Here is a 19211-nt window from a genome sequence, read left to right as displayed (position 1 = left end):
CTGCAATTCTCTACTTGTATCACAACAAAAATGAAAGCTTGTTTTTATTTTACACTCTAACGTATCCTGCATTCAATACGTCAATACGACGGATCGATTTTGTGATGATTGTAACTGCTGGATTTGCAGACGTGGTCAAGCGGTGGAATCGGGTCCTCGGAGCTGCTCAACTCTATTGACAAAAGTGAGTCGACGTTGTGTCGTGAATTGACAGCTGTGACTGTGACAGTTGTGAAGTTACTCAACTGTGCATTTGTGAGAGAGCAGTCATTCTGTGTCACTGTCAACAACTGCTATGCTTATCACATCAATATGCATCTGTACCTGAAAAACGTACTTTACAGGTTGGTTTTTTGAATTAATTACCCAGAACTACCCCCCCCCCCGCTCCCTGCCACCAAACGCTGTCCTATCCTTGGTCGTATTAATACTTTTTGTTTTCATGTTTATTTGTTGGTTTCCCATGTTCTGTTTATAGTCAGTCCCATAAAGTTGCAACGCTATCGAACGTTTCAAAGGTCAAAGGTCAATTTTAAAACATGCAAAGATCAGTACTTCGTTGTTCATTTGCATGTCGGGAGTTTTTCGAACGTTCGTTTTCGTTGCAACTTTATGGGACTTACTATATGACCTAATTTCATCCTTTTGTTAGCAATCATTACAAACATGGCGCATTACACAAATCAATCGGCAAATATGGCGACTTACATTGATGCAATGAAGATGTTAATACTGGGCATTAACACCCACTTTGCCTTCGCAATGTGTACTAACCTAAGGTGGCGAGTTCTTTTGTAACATATACTGTCGGTCTCAATGAGAAGAGAGGACCATTTAAAAAATGATTTCAAAATCATGAGTGGTGTCAGCTTTCATTGCCGTAGTTGAAATTATATAGCGTGATCCATGAAGTTGAAACAAAACAATGATTATAAAACGATGTTTGCATGCTCAATGCATGACTTTGGCGTTCTTCGAACGTTCGATTGTTCGAAATTTATGGGACAGACTATAAAACCTCTTCGAGTGAATTAAGTTTGATATGAAATGCATGCGCTAGTGCCTACTCCGTGTATTAAGTATTTTTTAATAAAAACGAGGAATCTTATTCAGATTTTTCCTTTTGACCTTTTTGTTTTGGGCTCTAACGGTGGACTTGAAATAATTCGTGGTCAAAAACGGTCTGTTTCAGAATACAACACGTGACTAAGAATAGAAGTAGTCCTCTGACGTCAGAACTGCACAGACTGATCAAGACTAGCCAGGCACCAATGAAAGATGCAGTACACAATGCCCTGGAACACGCTGTGGGACACCTATGGGAGTGAGTACCTTTAATTGGAGCCCTTTTATCCCTTTTCATTTGAAAGCTATTTTATGTTTAATGGGGTCTGAATTTTATTTTCCTTTTGAGCAATTATGTCAAGTATAGATTTCATTTTGAAAGCATGCGTAGATATAGCGTTTCCCATGAAGTTGAAATGAGCAAACGTTCCAAAAGTCACAGGTTCAAAGTTCAATTTTAAAACACGTAGAAAAAATTGAAAGTTAATGGAAAAAACGTTTAAATGACGACGTTCAAATGACATTCAAATGGCCACATTAATGCTCAATTGCACGTTTTTGGCGTTTTTCGAACGTTCTCTAATTTCAACTTTATGGGACAGACTATAGGTGCACTTGCATAAATTGTTCAAGTTGCTTGGTTCGAGCGGAAAATGGGCAGTGAAATTTTAGCGTGAGTTTTGTGCGCTCGACTTTTATGCGCTATTGTTCTAGAACATTCTCGAGTTACTTTTTTACACTAGTTGTTCAGTTTTGACTGATCTAAGTTGCTGCCGTTAGTTCTTTATTGTAAAAGTGACTGAGCGGAAGAAAATCAGGAAATCAAAGCCTTTGTAGCTAAGTTGTCAATGTCAGACTGCCAACCTGGATATATGGGTTCTTTCTCCTGTGGCATTGTTTTTTTTGCATCCATAAGTTCTAAGCTGCGACCCGACCCCTCTTAAATTAATTGCCCGGCCTGTCGTTCGAGAGCAATTAATCCGACGTTAGTATGTTTCTAGAAATGGGTTAAGTGTTATGTATGGTTCTTAAATCTGATGTGATAATAAGTCGATCAGACCAATGCTGTCAATTAAGCCAATTAAGGAAGTTTTGGTAGACCAAAAGACATTTTACGATGGCTGGTTTGGGTTACATTTGGGCGTGAGATTTTCCAATCGGCCAGTTTGAGAAAGTGAGTTCAAGATATTTTGCAAATTACATTGTGTGGCTTGTTCGATCTGAGATATGAGATATTAATAGCTTCTAATGTTCCAGCGGCATTTATTTTCATGGCTTCCTTGCGCCTCCCGGCATGCGGATAGCAAAGGTTTTCGGTAGTAATGACATGACAGATTTTGTGACTCTTGCAAGTTTTGCATGTGACCGTTTAGCTAATCCAATCCGCTTACGAAATTCTGCCTGCTGTGAAATTAGTTTCCATGATTGGTTTCCCCTGTTAACCCAATTTTTGATGAATTGACTCTGCCATCTGATTTGTGATAAAAATAAAATCTGAATACCTCTCTATGATCCAAGTTACGCTTCTTCCGACCTCAGCCGAGAGGTCTGAAAGGCTTCTGTCAAAGAGGCTTCTGGCGATATCATTTCTTAAATGAAGTACGTTTGTTCAGGGCACACCTGTTTATTTACTGTCACTATGGGGGTAGGCAAAACATCACCCCGAAAGTGAATTGCTTGTCTCATCTGCAGACAAAAGATTATATTCAGCTTTGAACAGCTTTGGAAGATGGCAGATGCAAAATTGTTGGCCCCGGTGGTACAATATTTGAACAATAACGTATTGAGTCGGTTTTAAAAAATTTTGACAATCTGATGTAAGTACAATCTGCGTACGAAACCATTCCACAGGCAGCCAAGATATAGATGCTAAATTCCTGCTTGTCAAGCGACGAGAGTAGCAGCAGTTTTCTATTGTAGGCGAATCATTGAACGCGGAATTATCTGAAGAAACTGGGTGGGTTCAGTCAGTTTGAGTTCTCATTCGTTCCAAATATTGGATCAGTAGTTTTGCGCACAATCCTATATAATACGTAAGACATAAGGACCAATGTTTAACGAGAAATGAAAAAATTTCGGAAATTGAAAAGTAGTTCCTATAGCACTCGTGTTTTCCTGCATGAGGCGCAGGGCCCTCTGCAACACGCACTATAAAGCAACGGGTAATCTGACAGAAAAGAGGCGACACAATACTCGGACGCAATTTTATATATTCGAAATATAATTTTTGCACTAACGAGGCTCTGTCAGGCTGCCATGTGCGGGAAGGCTAGATTCGTAATTAGTGTAGTATTTCAATCTAAGGACGCGTTCCCTAGAGCCTAGCATATCGATGTAAGTTTAAAATATAAGTTTAAAATTATATGTTTTTGAGGTAAATTTAATTAGGTTGCTGTGATGTTTCATAGTGGGGCTCACTGTTCTGTCCATTGGGTGGATCACACCCCTCTTTTTTAATAGCCGCAAAGCGATAGCTGGGGCTATTATTGGCTTTCTCTTGGTTTTTTTATTTCGTCATGATTTTTGTTACGACCATATGACGTCACAGCCACTTTTTGTTCATTCGTTCATGCAATTTCAACTGAAGTGCGTGTGTGACCGTAATTTTTTGCTCTTAGTGGATCGAGTTTTTTGTTCATTCGCGTGATTAAATTTTTGGTCACATTTGACTTACCTCACTCTCAAAAATGACTTCCTCACTTTGAAATTGACTTTTTACTTTAATTCAAAGAGATAAGGACAAATCGGTGTGTCACTCTAAATGAAGGTTATTTGAGATCAGCTAATAGAGGCAGCAATAACGTATACAGATTTTTAATCAAAATATAACAGATCAGCCTTCTATGAAGAAAAGACAATTTTTTTGGTCTGTATTTACTGTTTTTTTAGACTGCCGATCTACAAAGCTATTGCGGCTATTTTCTGGCAATCTGCCAGCTATGTTTTTGAATTAAATACATGTCAAAAATGGATGTTCAAACCAAAATACATGTTTGAGGGAACTCTGAATTCCATGTTTGAGAACTGCCGAAGAATATGTTTAAGAGGCATGGAGGAGCTTGTTAAAAAGGAACACAACACGGTTTTAACTAAAAAACCAAACTAGTAAGTAGTCTGTGTCCTATTGCAATTTTAAATAGGGAAACATAGTGCAGTGGCTTGTTCGCTGGGTTTGGAATTCGAGGTTGAGGGTTCGAACCCGCCAGTAAAGGAGTAAGGTGTCATTTGGTGTAAGCAGAGAAAGCTTGCTTGGGAAGCTTTAATTTATCTAGCGTATTACTTGCATTTTCTCACTTTCGCAGATTCTTGATCTGGAAATTCGGAGGACAATGACGACCGGAAATTGGGCACTAGCAACCATTTCAAAGTTTCCATGAATTTATCTAATGTAAAAATACTGGGAATCAGTTTATTGGAATGGATTTGAGCAAGTGAATAAGGTTTCATTTCTGTCTCACAACAAAGGATTGCTCAGGCACATAACCAGAGCAAAATAAAGCTAAAAAAAGTATATCTTTTTAAAATTAATTTCGATTAATAGCCGCCGCCAGCCTCAACTGTTATTTAGGCACTCTCCTTTTTAAAGCTATACCTTTTGAGCACGTTTTGTTTTACATTAGTCACGACTTTCACGTTTGAATTCTGACTGACCTCACTCAATGTTTCAACTGAACATCTTTCATACGCAATGTAGTGAATTCACGTTCAAAGTCGAAAGAGCAAAGCCCAGTCGTGTCAGTGAATTAGGGTATTTTTTCTGCCTTTGTTCTTTGTATCTCTTTCGTTTCACTCTTTTGTTTGTTTCTTTACTTTCCTTTCTGTATTTCTAGCTTGCTTGATTTTTTCTCCCTTGTCCTTCTTTTTTGCTGTCTTCTCTTATCCTGTTTTTTGTCTTTTTTCCCTTCTCTTGCTTTTTTCTCTGATTCTTTCTTTCATTTCTTCTGTCTTTCGTTTCTCTATTTTGTCTTCTGCTTTTTCCTACCTTTTTTCTTACTCTCTTCTCTGAATTTCTGTCTTTTTCTGTCTTTTCTCCGTTTCTCTTTTCGCATGCCTTTCTGTCTTTTGTTTTTTTTTTCGTTCTTCTGTCTTTCTTTGTTTTCTTTTCTTTTGTGTTTCTTCTGTCTGTTTCTCTTTAATGTTTGTTCGCCTTATTTGTTAACGCTTCTGAAACATGCAGCCTCACGTATTACATGCGTCACGCTATGCCACCATGTAGAAGTTCGTTATCTGTATAAGTCTCTAGCGCTCCTTAAAGATGCAAGATAGCAAATCCAAAAAGCTGTACAAAAAATATCTGGTTTTTGGGGTAATATACTAAAACAAACGCATCCTTAACGTAACGTTATACCTCTGGCTGTTAATGAACGAGGGGCATTGGTCCCAGCTGGAAAAGCAGTCGAACCTTGTAGAAGTTCGTTATCTGTAAGTCTCTTGCGCTCCTTAGATGCAAGATAGCAAATCCAAAAAAGTTGAACAATAAATATCTGGTTTTTGGGGTACTATACTAAAACAAACGCATCGGTAACGTAGCGTTATACCTCTGGCTGTTAATGAATGAGGGGTATTGGTTCCAGGCGAGGTGATAAGATTTTCTTGCCATGCTTTTGCGGGCCTGCTAGTCTATATATTAATTCAACGTCGACAGAGCCGCTGAACACCATGTTTATGCGCCTATGCAAAACCGTGGATGCAAAAATAGATCATTTACCGAAAAGCTGCCAGTGTCCGAAAAGCTGCTTGTGCCAAAAAGGTCAACGACCGGAAAACTGCGGATGCAAAAAGAGGTCAACGAATGAAAAGCTACCTATGCCGTAAAGGTCAATGAATGCTTAGCCGTGGATGCAAAAATAAGTCATTAACCGTAAAGCTGCCAATGTCCGAAAGCCTGCCTGTGCCAAAAAGGTCAACGACCGAAAACCTGCGGATGGAAAAATAGGTCAATGACTGAAAACCTGCCTATAAACTATTTCATCGCCGAAAATATTGTCACACGAAAATTCTGTATTGTTTCTTTTTCTTTCTTTTCTGGATTTCTCTCTCCATTTGTATCCTACTTTTCTCTTCGTTTCTGATTCGCTTTCTTTTCCTTCATCTTAATTTTGTCTTCTTTTCTGTCTCTTTCTGTGTTTTTTCTCTCTGTCCTTTCTTTTCTGTCTCTTCTGTTTCGCTTCTTTCTTTTCGCTTTCTTTTTTTTTCCTTTCTGTTTATCTCTTTATCTCTTTCTTTCTCTTCCTCTTTATTAATTGCTCTCAAACGAAGTTTGTAGCAATTATATTAGTCCTGTCGGTCTTTTTTTTATGCGATTTTTCGCTTGACCAATTTTTCGTCTGACGCTTTTGACTTTTCGTCCTCAAAAACGGGATAAACAGGTAGCGCCCAGCGGGCATTATGTGCTCTTAGAGCCTTTCAGGTCTGTTTCAGCTCAAACTGTCTTGGAGACTTATACTTATGGTGTGAGGGGCGGTTCTTAGAGGTTGACACCCCCCCCTTTGTTGACCCCCCCCCCCCACTCCCACTATTGGCTCCACCCCCCCCCCACCGCGCTTTTGCCCCCCCCCCACCAAGTGCTGCCCCCATCAGCCCCCGGTGCACCCCCCCCCGTGGCTACCTACTGACCAAGCCAACCGCTCGCCGGTCGTTTGAGAGCAATTCGCCCGACGTTAGTCGGTTATGTTTCTTTCTTTTCTCTTTTCTGTTTCTTTTTCTGCCTTCTCTCTTTGCCTTTCTTCTCTCTTTGCCTATCTTTTCTCGTGATCTCATTTTGTCTCGTTCTCATTTCCGTTGTTCTTTCTGCATTTCTGCTTTTTATGTTCTTTCTCTTGCTTTCGTTTCTTTCTCTTTCCTTTCGTCTATCTCTTTATCTTTCTTTTCTTTTTTCTTTATCTTTTCTTTTGTTTCTTTTCTTGTGATGTTCTCTTTTTCTGCTTTCTTTTCTCTTCTTTTTGTCTCGTTCTCATTTCTGTTTTTCTCCTTTTTTCGACCTTTCTGCTTTGTTTTCCTGCCTTTCTGTTCTCTAGCTTCGGTTTCTTCTCTTTTCTGTTTTGTTTTCTCTTTCTTTTGTCTTTTTCTTGCTGCAGCCTAACGTTGAACATGAGTTACACTATGCCACCATGCAGAATATCTTTATCTGTACAAGTCATAGCGCTCCTGAAATATGCAAAATGGTAAAGCATAAAACGTGGTTGGACAAAAAATTGTTGGCACAAAGGGTAATGTACTCAAACCAAACACATCGGTGACGAAACGTAATACCTATTGCTTTTGAACGAGGGGCATAGGTTCCAGCCCCAGGTGGTGCCAAAAAATCTGATTTTTAACCTATCTGTTCTTTTAATTGATTGTGATACTTTTGCGGGCCTGCTAGTAAATGTTAATGCTTTAGTGATGTATCTGAAACCTGTTTGAGCAATATTCAAAAGTTGGATTTTCTGGAAATAAGTTTTTCAGACTGCAAGCAAAATTTTCAGCTCAATATTTCACCGCCAGAGCTTTTAACAGTGGTTGTCGAAATCTGTGATGAATTGACGCTTCTTCTGACACCTGATAAATTCTAAATCTGAATGCCTAATCACAGTACGCGTCTGTCTGCTAAATGTCTGTTCATAAAGCTCACGTTTCTTGCACAGCTGTTTGCAATGTATGTGATGTTTTGAAGTCTACCATAAGCAGGTTTGTAGCTACAATAGAAAGGTTTTTGCCACGAGGTCTACCACAAATTGTATTTCAAGCTGTCAGACTAAATTAGCTGACCATGCCACCGAGCTGATAACCATGCCCCAATTGCCGGGTAGTATTCGAAGGGAATAAATTGGGAATTATGGCATTGGGTATTTTGGAGCCTTGTTTCCATATAAATGATCTTTTATGGTTGAGTGATATATCTGACATACAGAAGGTTTGCGTACTGAATCCAAATCGATTTGAACGATGTTGATAATTTGGAATTTCTGGAGAAAGGGTCTGACTGCCAGGAAAATTATGATTTTCGAGCTCAATATGTTACCTCAACAGAGCTGACAGCGATCGTCGAAATTTAGTATTTGTGATCTGAATGCCTACTCACAGTACGCGTTTGTCTGCTAAACACTGGCGTTTAATTGCTCTCAAACAAAGTTAGTAGCAATTATATTAGTCCTGTCGGTCTGTTTTGTTAATGCGATTTTCGCTGGAGTGATTTTTCGTCTGACCTATTCGACTTTTCGTACTCAAAAACTGCGCTGGACTGATTTTTCGTCTGACCTATTCGACTTCTCGTCCTCAAAAACAACATAAACAGGTACTGCCCATTGGGCATTAAGTACTCTTAGAGCCGTTTTCTCAGCTGATTTTTGCTGTTCAGGACTTGTACTGTTTTTTTCTCCGACGTCCAACGCTCAATTGGATTCTGAATTTGTGCAATCACGCATTGAGTGCGTGACGTTTCTTGTTGAAGCAAGTATTTGTACATTCAGATGACCATTGTATTCCTTTGTTTACTTCGTTCAAGCTCGGTTGCCCTTAAGTCACTGAACTGCTCTTCTAGAGCAGCTATGCTTATCTCTAAGTGTACAATTCCTCAGAGGAACACCGGGAAGCCAAAATAAAATAGTGCAAATGGTAAGACGTGAAAAATGATCAGACTGTTAGTTTAAATGATGAATAGATTGTTCCAGTTCGCGATAAGTAAATAGGATGCCTGACTATGAATTAAACCTTTACATTTTTGCCTATCAAAACCGTGTTAATCAATGCTTTTCATTCATTCATAATTTGGCAAAATTTGGCATTTCTCTTGATTTTGTTTCTCAATATTTTAACTTATTGAACTTTTGACAGCGGTCGACCCAATTCCTCTTTTTGATGAATAAATTTTCTTTCTGACTGTGGTTAACTTGACCGAGGTCAGATTGCTACGGAGCTCGTTGGTTACCGGAGATCTGACAAACTCGTTTTGCGGATCTCTTTGGGAGTTTGTAAGTTTGTCTGCTTGTATTTGGTGAATCGTTAACAATGAAATGATTTGAACTAATTTCCTGGTGTATTAATCTAATACGTCAACACTGATTCTCTTTTGTTGTCTTATATTAATGTGATTTGTTGCTTAACCGAGTTTTTGGTTTTCGTCTGAACCTCCCAACTTTTCGTCCTCAAAACCAAAATAAAGTTTTGAGAGCTCTGCGGCTCTAAAGTGTACGATTCATCAAAGCTACAGTGTGAAGACAGTAAGTGTAAAAATGTAAAAGCGTAAAAAAAGATCTGTCGATAGTTTCAATAGTGCTCTGGTGGGTAAATTGGATTCTTGTGAATTGTGCTTGAAAATAGTTGGAAAGAAATTGTGCTGAAAAATTGTACCGTGAAGTTTACGTCGTGTTACGAATCGCTGAAAGGAATTGGACGTTTTGATGTTCATTTTAAGCTGATTGTTTATTATGCAGCCTGTCTGCTACTGTGCATGTATGCAGGTTTTCGGTTGTTTATACAAAATCAGGCGTACGTGAAGCAGAAGCAAATTCATATTGAACACCTGTTTGGTTTTGATTGAACAGTCACGGATGTAAGGCGTCTAATTTAAATAGTTATTGCTTCAAGTACTGTTTTGATTTTCTAAGAATGTTCAGCTTTTCAGCTTTTGATGATTACAGTGTCCATCTGACTCATGATTTAAAGCAAATCTGAAGCCCATATACGTATTTAAATGCTTTTTCATGCTGTAACAGTATACTCAGAACTAATTCCCGTGTTGCAAATTCCGTTGTCTGATTGAGTGAGTTAGTTTTGTATTTTTTGCATTAACATGCTACTCTGACTTGCCGAACTTTAACTGGTTGACAATTAACTATTGGTTCACGAAGGCAAATCTATGAACCGTTGATATACCCGTTCAGGCATCTAAGGGTAACCTATTTCTGGTTCCAAGAGGTTACGGCAATGCAGACGTGTAATTTGAAAATTAACACGTCTACACTGCTTTCTCTGCATTCGTGACCTCTGAACTATTCGATTGACCAATTTTTCGTCTGAACCTTTTTTCGTCCTCAAAAACGATAGAAACAGGTCACGCCTGGAAGGCATTAAGCGACTGAGAAGCTCTCTTAGAGCCTTGCGCCTTACTAGTCTCCAATTATGTGATTCACCAGAACTATTTTGATGGCAATTTCATGAAGTGCGGTCCAGCAGTTCCCATCCCCGCATTCAACCAAAACTAACCCGTCCTCCCTCCTGCTGCTGGCGATTTAAAGGCCGCAGGTCCTCGCCAGGTCCTGCCCCGACCCGAAACCCATCGTTTGAACCCTCCGGGCCACTCCTCTCACTCACCCTCCGTGTGCTAGCTTATCTAACTTCGAATAAATTCATTCTGACTGCGGTTAACCTGACCGAGCTAACATGCCAAACTCGATTTTCGGAGCTCTTTGGGAGTTGTAAATTGGATTCTTGTGAATTGTGCTTGAGAATTGTGCAGGAAAGAACTGTGGCGTTCCATTTGAAGTACAGATGAAGGAAGCGTACGTCGTGTTACAAATCGTTGAACGATTTTGACATTCTGATCTGTTCGTTTTCATCTGCTGGTTTTTTATGCATCCTTCCTACTACCGAGTTTATTCAGGTTTTCGGTTGTTTGTACTAAATCTGGCGTACATGAAGCAGAAGCAAATTAGGGTGAACACCTGTTTAGTTTAAATTATGAACAGTTACGGATATAAAGCGTATAATTTAAATAGTTACTGCTTCAAGTATGGTTTGAACGTTTAAAGCCTGACATGATAAAGCTATTCTACAAAATGGAGCTTTTCTGGCAGCACTACGAACCCATCTAGGAATGTTCATAATTTTCAGCTTTTGATGATCAGATCTTCCATCTGACTCATGATTTAAAGCAAATCTGAAACCCAGTCGTGCTACGTTTAATGCTTTTCATCGTAAATATGGTGTACTCTAAACTAATTCCCGTGTTTCATATTCTGACGTCTGATGACGGATTGAGTTCTGTATTTTATGTATTAACATGTTACTTCTGACTTACGAAACTTCATTGAAAGTTGTGTGAAATTTGCCAAAATAACTATGGTGCATTAAGGCCAATCTATGAATCGTTGATATATCTGAAACAGGTTCAAGACATCTAAGGGTAACCTATTTCTGGTCCCAATGGGTTTCGGCTATGCAGGCGTGTAATTTGAAAATGAACACGTTTGAGCTGCTTTCTCTGCATTCTTGAAGTCTGAACTATTTTTCGCTTGACTAATTTTTCCTGACCCTTTCTATCTAGTTTTGCGCCCTTCTAGTTTTGCGCCCTTCAAGCGATGCACCAAAACTATTTTGAGGAGGCAATTTCATGGTGTGAAGTGCGGTACAGCCGTCTCCACCCCCCCCCCCCCCCACATTCCCCCAACACTCCCCTCGCCAGGTCCATTACCCGCCCCGAAACCCATCGCTTGAACCCTCCCCACCACTCTGCTCACCCCCAAGAGCAACCGCTCACCGCTTGTGAGGCTGTTTGTTTTAAGGCTATCGGATGAAAAATTTATTATTCGGCGAAGTTCTTGATTCTTTTTGTTTTTTGATCTTGGAGGCTTGATCAACGCCTTTCAGCTCAGAATCATTTTAGCCTATTTTTAGCCTTTTGGCAGTGTAAGAGTTTTTAATTGCCCTGTGAGCGTGTGATCCTATTTGTCTGTCTATTGGTTAACTGCGCTCTTACATTCAAAGGTAACTGATAGTGATTCCACTTTCAGTTACCTTTGAATGTAAGAGCAAAGATATTTTACCAAAGATATTTTACTTTGCTTAATATGCTTTTGCCTTCATGCTAGAAGATTTCACCGCTTAAGTGGCGTGCAGCTGTTGCAAAGGATGACTAGTTTTTGAACTGCGTGAGGCCCTTTGTGCAAATTCCACTTCGTAGATCCGTTACATCGTTGAATATGGAGGGTGACTTGGTTCGTTCTCATTATCCTAAAGACAACTGTCGGTCCTTGTCATTTTTGTATCGAAATTCTTCTGCTCATGCATTCCAATTCCTCAAAAATTTTTGTTTTTTTAAAGGCGGTTGGGATTTGGTGATCCTACCCGTTTACGGTTTCATCTCCAAGATGACATGTTTGTTTACCTTTTGAAGATAATAAAATATAGTAAAGATACTCTAAATTGACATGGTCGTTTTTGCGTTTCTGCGATGAATTATCCGAGGTCATTCAGACAAAAAGCCGGAGGGGGAATCAAACGATTCAAACCATTACTGGTGAATTTTCTTTTTCGCCTTGATTTGTATAGTTGCAGAACGAAATCTCAAGGTTTGAGCATCAGGCTTCCAAACTATCACCACCAATCATCAGACCAAATTATTCGTACGATAAACGTATGCTTGATAGATCAACTGCTCACTTGTTATGTATAACATTCAAAGGGAACAAATTGAGTATTATGGCATTGGGAATCTTGGGCATTGTTTTATCAATCAGCAGACCAAATTATTCGTACGATAAAAGTATGCTTGTTAAAAGCTTTTAACAGCGATTGTCGAATTTGTTTGATGAATGTCCTGTCCTTCTGACTCCTGATAAAAACTAAATCTGAATGACTAATCAGTATGCGTTTGTCTAAGTTTATGAAGGTCAAGTTTGTTAAGAACCTCTGTTTGCAAAGTGTGTGCTGTTTTGAAATTTATCACGAGGTTTGTTATACCTTAAAAAGATTTGTGCCATAAGGTCTACCATAAAGTGCAGATATAAAACTGTCGGACTAAAGTAGCTATACCTCAGCTGTCGGGTAGGGTTTGAAACGAAACTATCACCACCGAACATGAGAATATTATTTGCACGATAAAATATGCTTGATATATCACCTACCTTATCATATACCACATACGAAATATTCAATGGGAAAAATAAAAATTTATGGCATTGGGTATTTTGGAGCATTGTTTTCATATACAATAAATTTTTATGCTGGAGTGATGTATCTGACATGCAGGTTTTGCCTACAAAATCAAAACTGTTGAGCGATATAATTAGGCATTTCTGGAAAAAAAGTTGCGCTTAAGACTGCAAGCAAAATTTTGTTTACTTCAGTATCTCACCTCCGCGGAGCTTTTAACAGCGACTGTCTAATTCTGTGTTTGATGAATGTCCAGGCTTTCTGGCTCCTGATAACAACTAAATCTGAATGACTAATCAGTATGCGTTTGTCTAAGTTTATGAAGGTCAAGTTTGTTGAGAACAGCTGTTTGCAAAGTGTGTGCTGTTTTGAAATTTATCACGAGGTTTGTTATACCATAAAAAGGTTTGTGCCATAAGGTCTACCATAAAGTGCATATTTAAAACCGTGCCTCAGCTGTCGGGTAGGAGTTGAAACGAAACTATCACCACCGAACATAAGAACATTATTCGCACAATAAAATATGCTTGATATATTTTCGATATACAAAATATTTAATTGGCATTGGGTATTTTGGAGCATTGTTTTCGTGTACAACTAAGTAATGTATCTGACATGCAGAAGGTTTTGCCTACTAAATCAAAACAGTTTTTAGCGCTATTTTTAATTTGGTTTTTCTGGAATATAGTTTCGTAGACTGCTAGCAAAATCTTGATTTTTCAGATCAATATTTCACCTCCATAGAGCTTTTAACAGCTATCGTCGAAATCTACTAGTATTTGTTTGATTTGATTCTTTTCTGACTTCTGATAAATACTAAAATCTGATTGCCTGATCACAGTACGCATTTGTCTGGTAAACACAGCTGTTTGCAAAGTTTCTGCTGTTTTGAAGTGTAACATGAAGCGATTTTTGTAGCTATCTTAGTATTAGGAAGTCTTACCTAAAGAATAGTTTTATTTAAGACAAAATCAGCTGCTGATCATACCTCGCAGTTGATGGCCAGGCTTCAGCAGCCGGGTAGGGTTTGGAACGAAACTATCACCACCGCACATGAGACCAAATTATTCCTATGATTAAAATACGCTTGATATATCCACTGCTAATTTCTTGATCTTCCGAAATCTTGTATGTGTATGATAATCAGGCTCTCAGGCTGACACCTCATAAATACTAATTCTGAATGAGTAATACTAATTCAGAATTCCTAATCAGTAGACGATTGTTTACAAATTGTCAGGTTCATGTCACGTCTGTGCTGTTTTGAAGTCTACTATTAACCAATGACATCAGTACAACCTCTTGCTATCGAGCTCAGATTAATTTTTTACAGTAGAGCTGCGGAACTTCCGACGATATTCGACTTTGAGCAAGTGTATTTGGTAATTAATTGCTCTCAAACGAAGTTAGTAGCAATTATATTAGATCTGTCGGTCTTTCCATGCGATTTGTTGCTTGACCGATTTTTCGTCTGAAGCTTTTGAATTTTTTTCCACAAAAACAGGATACACAGGTATAAATAGTCAATTATGTGACTTTTAAAATGAGTTTTGCCGAAGTAACTAATGGTTCATTAAGGCCGATCTATTCATCTTTGAATCGTTGATATATTTGAAACATGTTTAATTGCTCTGAAATAGGTTTTAGTAATTATATTAGTCCTGTCGGTCTTTTTATGCGATTTTTTGCTTGACCGGACTTATCGTCCTCAAAAACAGGATACAGGTAGAGTCTAGCGGGCTTGATTTTAATGAACTTTCTGCATGACATTCAGCATACAAATGCGTACTGTGATTAGGCATTCAGATTTGGTAATTTTCAGGAGTCAGAATGATCGAAACTTAGTAGTCAGACTCCTGAAAATTACCAAATCTGAATGCCTAATCACAGTACGCATTTGTATGCTGAATGTCATGCAGAAAGTTCATTAAAATCAAGCTGTTTGTAAATTATATGATGTTTTGAAGCCTATCATTAACCAAATATGAAATTAATATCACTCTACCGAGCTCACATTGCTATCGAACTCATTGATTGCCGGAAATCTGCAAAAACCTCCGTTGAATTTCGGATCTCTTTGGGTGTTTGTAAAAGTTTTTAATTGCTCTTGAACGCAGTTCATAGCAATTATTGTAAACGTGTGTGTCTTATGCAAAATTTTCGCTTGACGGTTTTGACTTTTCGAGTGACTTTTACCCCCTTGACTTTTTGCATTTCGCGTGATCTAAAATTCTCTCTCAATCACAATTTCAAGCAGCTGAACTCAATTGGCGGCAATTTAATACTAAAAGTCAAATAAAAAGTGCGCCGAAACTGGTGTCATTTTTTACTTTAAATCTTAGTGGTATATGTTAACCTCTAATGTGGTTATTTGAAGCCCACTATAGAACTTCTTAGTCCCATTTAGGCTACCCCTCCCTCCGCCCCCCCCCCGACTGAAGCAGGCTGCAATTGATTAGAGCTCCCACTAGTCGTTCAAGAGCAATTCTTCTGACGTTTAGTCGGTTATGTTTCATTATGACTAGGTTCATCTGGCTGCTGTTATTTGGTGAATCGTTTACCTTGACATGATTATGGAACTTATTTTCTGATGTATTAAAATCTGATAAGCCAACAATGATTCTTTTTCAGTGGTTCTTCATCCAAGCTCGGCAGTCAATAGGTCGCTGGACAGCTCTCTTAGAGCTCTGCTAGTGTACGGTTCATTGAAGCTACACTGAGAAAGCAGATAATAAAGTCATATTGTAATGTAAGAATGGTAGGACGTACGAATTCTGGAGCCTGGTTCAATAGTTCGAATAGATGAATAGTGCGCTGGCTGGTTCGCTGTAAGTAAACGGGATTCCTGACTTTATGCATCAAACCTTTGCATTAGTCTATTGAGCTAACCAAGATAAAGGAGGAAGCATACTAATGGCTGGAAGGATTTTGGCGATCTGATCTGTTCGGTTTCAGCTGATTTTTCACAATGATCCTGCCTATTACCTCGTGCGTGTATGGTTTTCAGGTTTTGGTTTTTGTACAAAATCGGGCGTACGTGAACACCTGTTTAAGTTTAATTACGAACAGTTAGTTACGGACGTAAAACTTTGAACTTAAAATAGATTCAAGTACGGTTTTGAACTAATATGATAAGTTGATATCAAAATCAAGTGGATTCTACAAAATGCAGCTTTTTTGGCAGCTTCTGCGAGCCGGCTGTGTGAATGTTCGTATTTTTCGGCTTCTGATGATTAGACACCATTTATCTGACTGATGATTTAAAGAAAATCAAACCCAGTCATGCTACGTGTTCAAATGCTTTTTCGTGGTATAAATATAGTCTACTGTTGCAAATTTCCCGTGTTGCAAATTCTCGTGTCTGATGACTGATCGAGTTTTGTATTTTTGTGCATGTGCATGTTACTTCTGACTTGCCGAACTTTAATTGAAAATTATGCGACTTAGTGAGTTTTGCCGAAGTAACTTATGGTTCATTAAGGCCGATCTAATCATCTTTGAATCCTTGATATATTTGAAACATGTTTAATTGCTCTGAAACAGGTTTTAGTAATTATATTAGTCCTGTCGGTCTTTGTATGCAATTTTTTGCTTGACCGGACTTTTCGTCCTCAAAAACAGGATAAACAGGTAGCGAAAAGCGAGCATTAAGTGCTTTTAGAGCCTTTTAGCTCACTAGTCTCCAAGTATGCGATTGACAAAAAAACTGTTTTGGTGACTGACTTATGGTGTGAAGGGCGATTATTAGAAGTTGACCCACAGATCCCCCCGCCCAAAAAAAACACCCCACCCATATCAGTCCCCTTTCCGTTCTTTCCCCCCAATCACCACCACTGCACATATTCAAGACGTAAAGGGCCCGTGCAGCTTAAACCCCCCTCCCACAGTAACCGGGGTGCAAACCCCCAGCTGCGCTTACCTCAACACCCTTCAATTAAGCTAAAGCTAGCCTCACTAAAAAGTAGCTAGCTATTGTCAAAACAAATCGCTCGCGGGTCGTTTGAGAGCAATACGCGCAACCTTAGTCGGCTTTGTTCAAGATATCTCAAAAGCATTGCCAGCCCATTTCTGGTCCAAAAGGATTGCACTGCTTTCTCAGTAGTGACGCGTGGGCTGAAACGCTTGAGCTGAAATTTTTTTTTCGAAAGACTCATCTTGCAGCATGGTTAAGCAAACATATCGAGAGAGGTCAATGGCCTAAAAAGCTCGAAGTAGATGGGTGAGAACCAAACCCGGGACAAAAGACTTAGGTCCAGTTACCACGCGGCCATGGAGGCTTTTAAATATGATCGCCCAGAGGGAGGATTTACTGTCCTTATTACTAATAGTTTTCTAATTGCTCTCGAACCAAGTTTGAAGGGTTTATTGTAAAGTGTTTTGTAAAATTTTAGCTTCTGATTTTGCGCTTTTGTAGAACACTCTTAGCCTTCAACTTGACGGAGGCCTGCTGATCTGAGGGTCGAGGGATCGAACACTTGTCGGGCCACTTCCTTTTTGTAGCCATGCAGACCGGCCTTCGAGAGCAATGCTTCTGACGCTAGTCGGTTTATGTTCTTGTCTGTATGTGTGTATGTGGGGGATTAAAAATGTCAATTTTCCCTTGTACTGGAGTCTGTTTTACAATTTTTTGAGCAGTGTTTGGTTATAATAATCAGTGGAATTTCCAATTAAGTTTTGTTGGTTCTAAGCAAATTTTAGAGCAAGCTTTTTTCACACATTTACTCTTCCTCTCTAGCTCCTATCTGTTTCCTTTCTTGCTTCCCTCGCTTTCTATTTATCTTGTTCTTCCTGCTCTGTCTGTTTTTTCCTGTCTTTTACGTTCCGTTTCTCTCCTTCGTTCCGTTTCTTTCTTTTTACAGTTCTCTCTCTCTCCTTTCTCACTCTCTCTCTCTCTCTCTCTCTCTCTCTCTCTCTCTCCGCTTTCTCAACATTAAGCTGAGTTTATTGATTGACAAAATTGACTGATCAAGAAAACCAGAGAAACGCCCATGAAGTCGCCCATGAGAAACGGGGGGCCTAAACAGTATGCTAAACAGACCTTATTTGTAAAAAATCAAATAGAGCTCACTCTGTTCTTCGCAGGTTACCTTGAGGTTGAGTTTTGTTTTGGAGCTGTTGAATTGCGTTTCTATTCCCATTATCCATAGAATCTGTTATTTTAAATGTACGTCGCACTTGAGCGCAATGGTTAACAGCGCTTCTATCTTCATGTTTTAGGGGTCCCTAATCATACAGCCAAGCATGATTGTCATTTTTAAGCTCCTATTATGCGCGTTTTTGCGCTCGTTAAGCTTGCGGCAAACAACTGAGTCAAACGTCATTGTCCAGAAATGTTATATAGAAAGAGCAAAAGACAAGTACAATACGCATAGGTAGCGTAAGTGCTGAGACTTATAGCTGTTGATTGAGGGGCTTGGATTCGAGCCCGACTTGGTGCGAAACCTTAACTCCTCTAACTGATTCCTGTTAATGATTTTGTGACGGTTTTGTAGGCCTGCGAGTTAATTTCATGGTATGAAGTGCTGTTTTCAATCTTGAAAGTTTGTCACCCACAGTCCCCTCCTCCACCGCGGTCACCCAACACTCCCCGACCACTCTCCTGCAGCTGATTTGAACCCTTTCGACAGGTTCCCAGAATCATCTCACCCACCTCAATCGCTTGAACCCCTCTCAACCTAATGATTGCATACCTGAGACCCAGGGGTTGATACGAAGACCAACCGCTCACAGCTTGTGAGGCTGTTTGTTTTAGGGCTATCGGATGCAAAATTGTTAATAATTGACGAAGCTCATATCCATCATTAGGGTTAATAATTTTTGAGCTCGGTCGCTGCATCAATTTTGCCTTTCAGCTCAATCATTGTGATTGGTGCTAAGTAATTGTTAAGTCACTCTGCTTGAAGTCACTGAGAACTTCTGGCGTTTATCGAGAACCGCGAAGCGGTTCGAGATATTCAGTCAGAATTTCAAAGTGACTTCTGCAGAGTCACTTAACCATGCTTAAAACACGAAACCGAAACGCGCACGTTTTAAAATGATGAAAGTCAACGAAATTCAACTTCTGGCTATGTAGCAACTTCTGGCATTTCAACTTCTGGCACTGCAGACTTTCGGCATTTTAAAATATGCACGTGAGTGTTTTAATGGTTTTTGAGCCTCTTGACAGTGTACACTTTTTTAATTGCCCTGGAATAAAATTGGAAGCAATTATTGTGAACATGGCGCTCTGATCCTATGTCTCCTATTGGTTACCTTAAAAGGTAACCTTAAAAGGCTCTTACATTAAAAGGTAA

At 39.2% G+C, this 19211-nt stretch overlaps 1 protein-coding gene across 1 annotated transcript in view; it reads left to right on the top strand.

Annotated features, from left to right (window-relative positions):
* The window catches only part of LOC142351062 (uncharacterized), a 161382-nt gene that overhangs the window by 139169 nt on the left and 3002 nt on the right, over nt 1–19211 (top strand). Inside the window, exons 20-21 of the mRNA XM_075403140.1 lie at nt 130–344; nt 1193–1324. Of these exons, the coding sequence (XP_075259255.1) occupies nt 130–344; nt 1193–1324 (347 nt within the window). The remainder of the gene's footprint in view (nt 1–129; nt 345–1192; nt 1325–19211) is intronic.

The sequence above is a fragment of the Convolutriloba macropyga genome, chromosome 12 (assembly GCF_964194025.1).
Source record: "Convolutriloba macropyga chromosome 12, txConMacr16.3, whole genome shotgun sequence".
Classification (NCBI taxonomy): domain Eukaryota; kingdom Metazoa; phylum Xenacoelomorpha; order Acoela; family Convolutidae; genus Convolutriloba; species Convolutriloba macropyga.
Note: the sequence above shows the minus strand (reverse complement) of the source record. Positions and strands in the feature narration are given on the sequence as shown.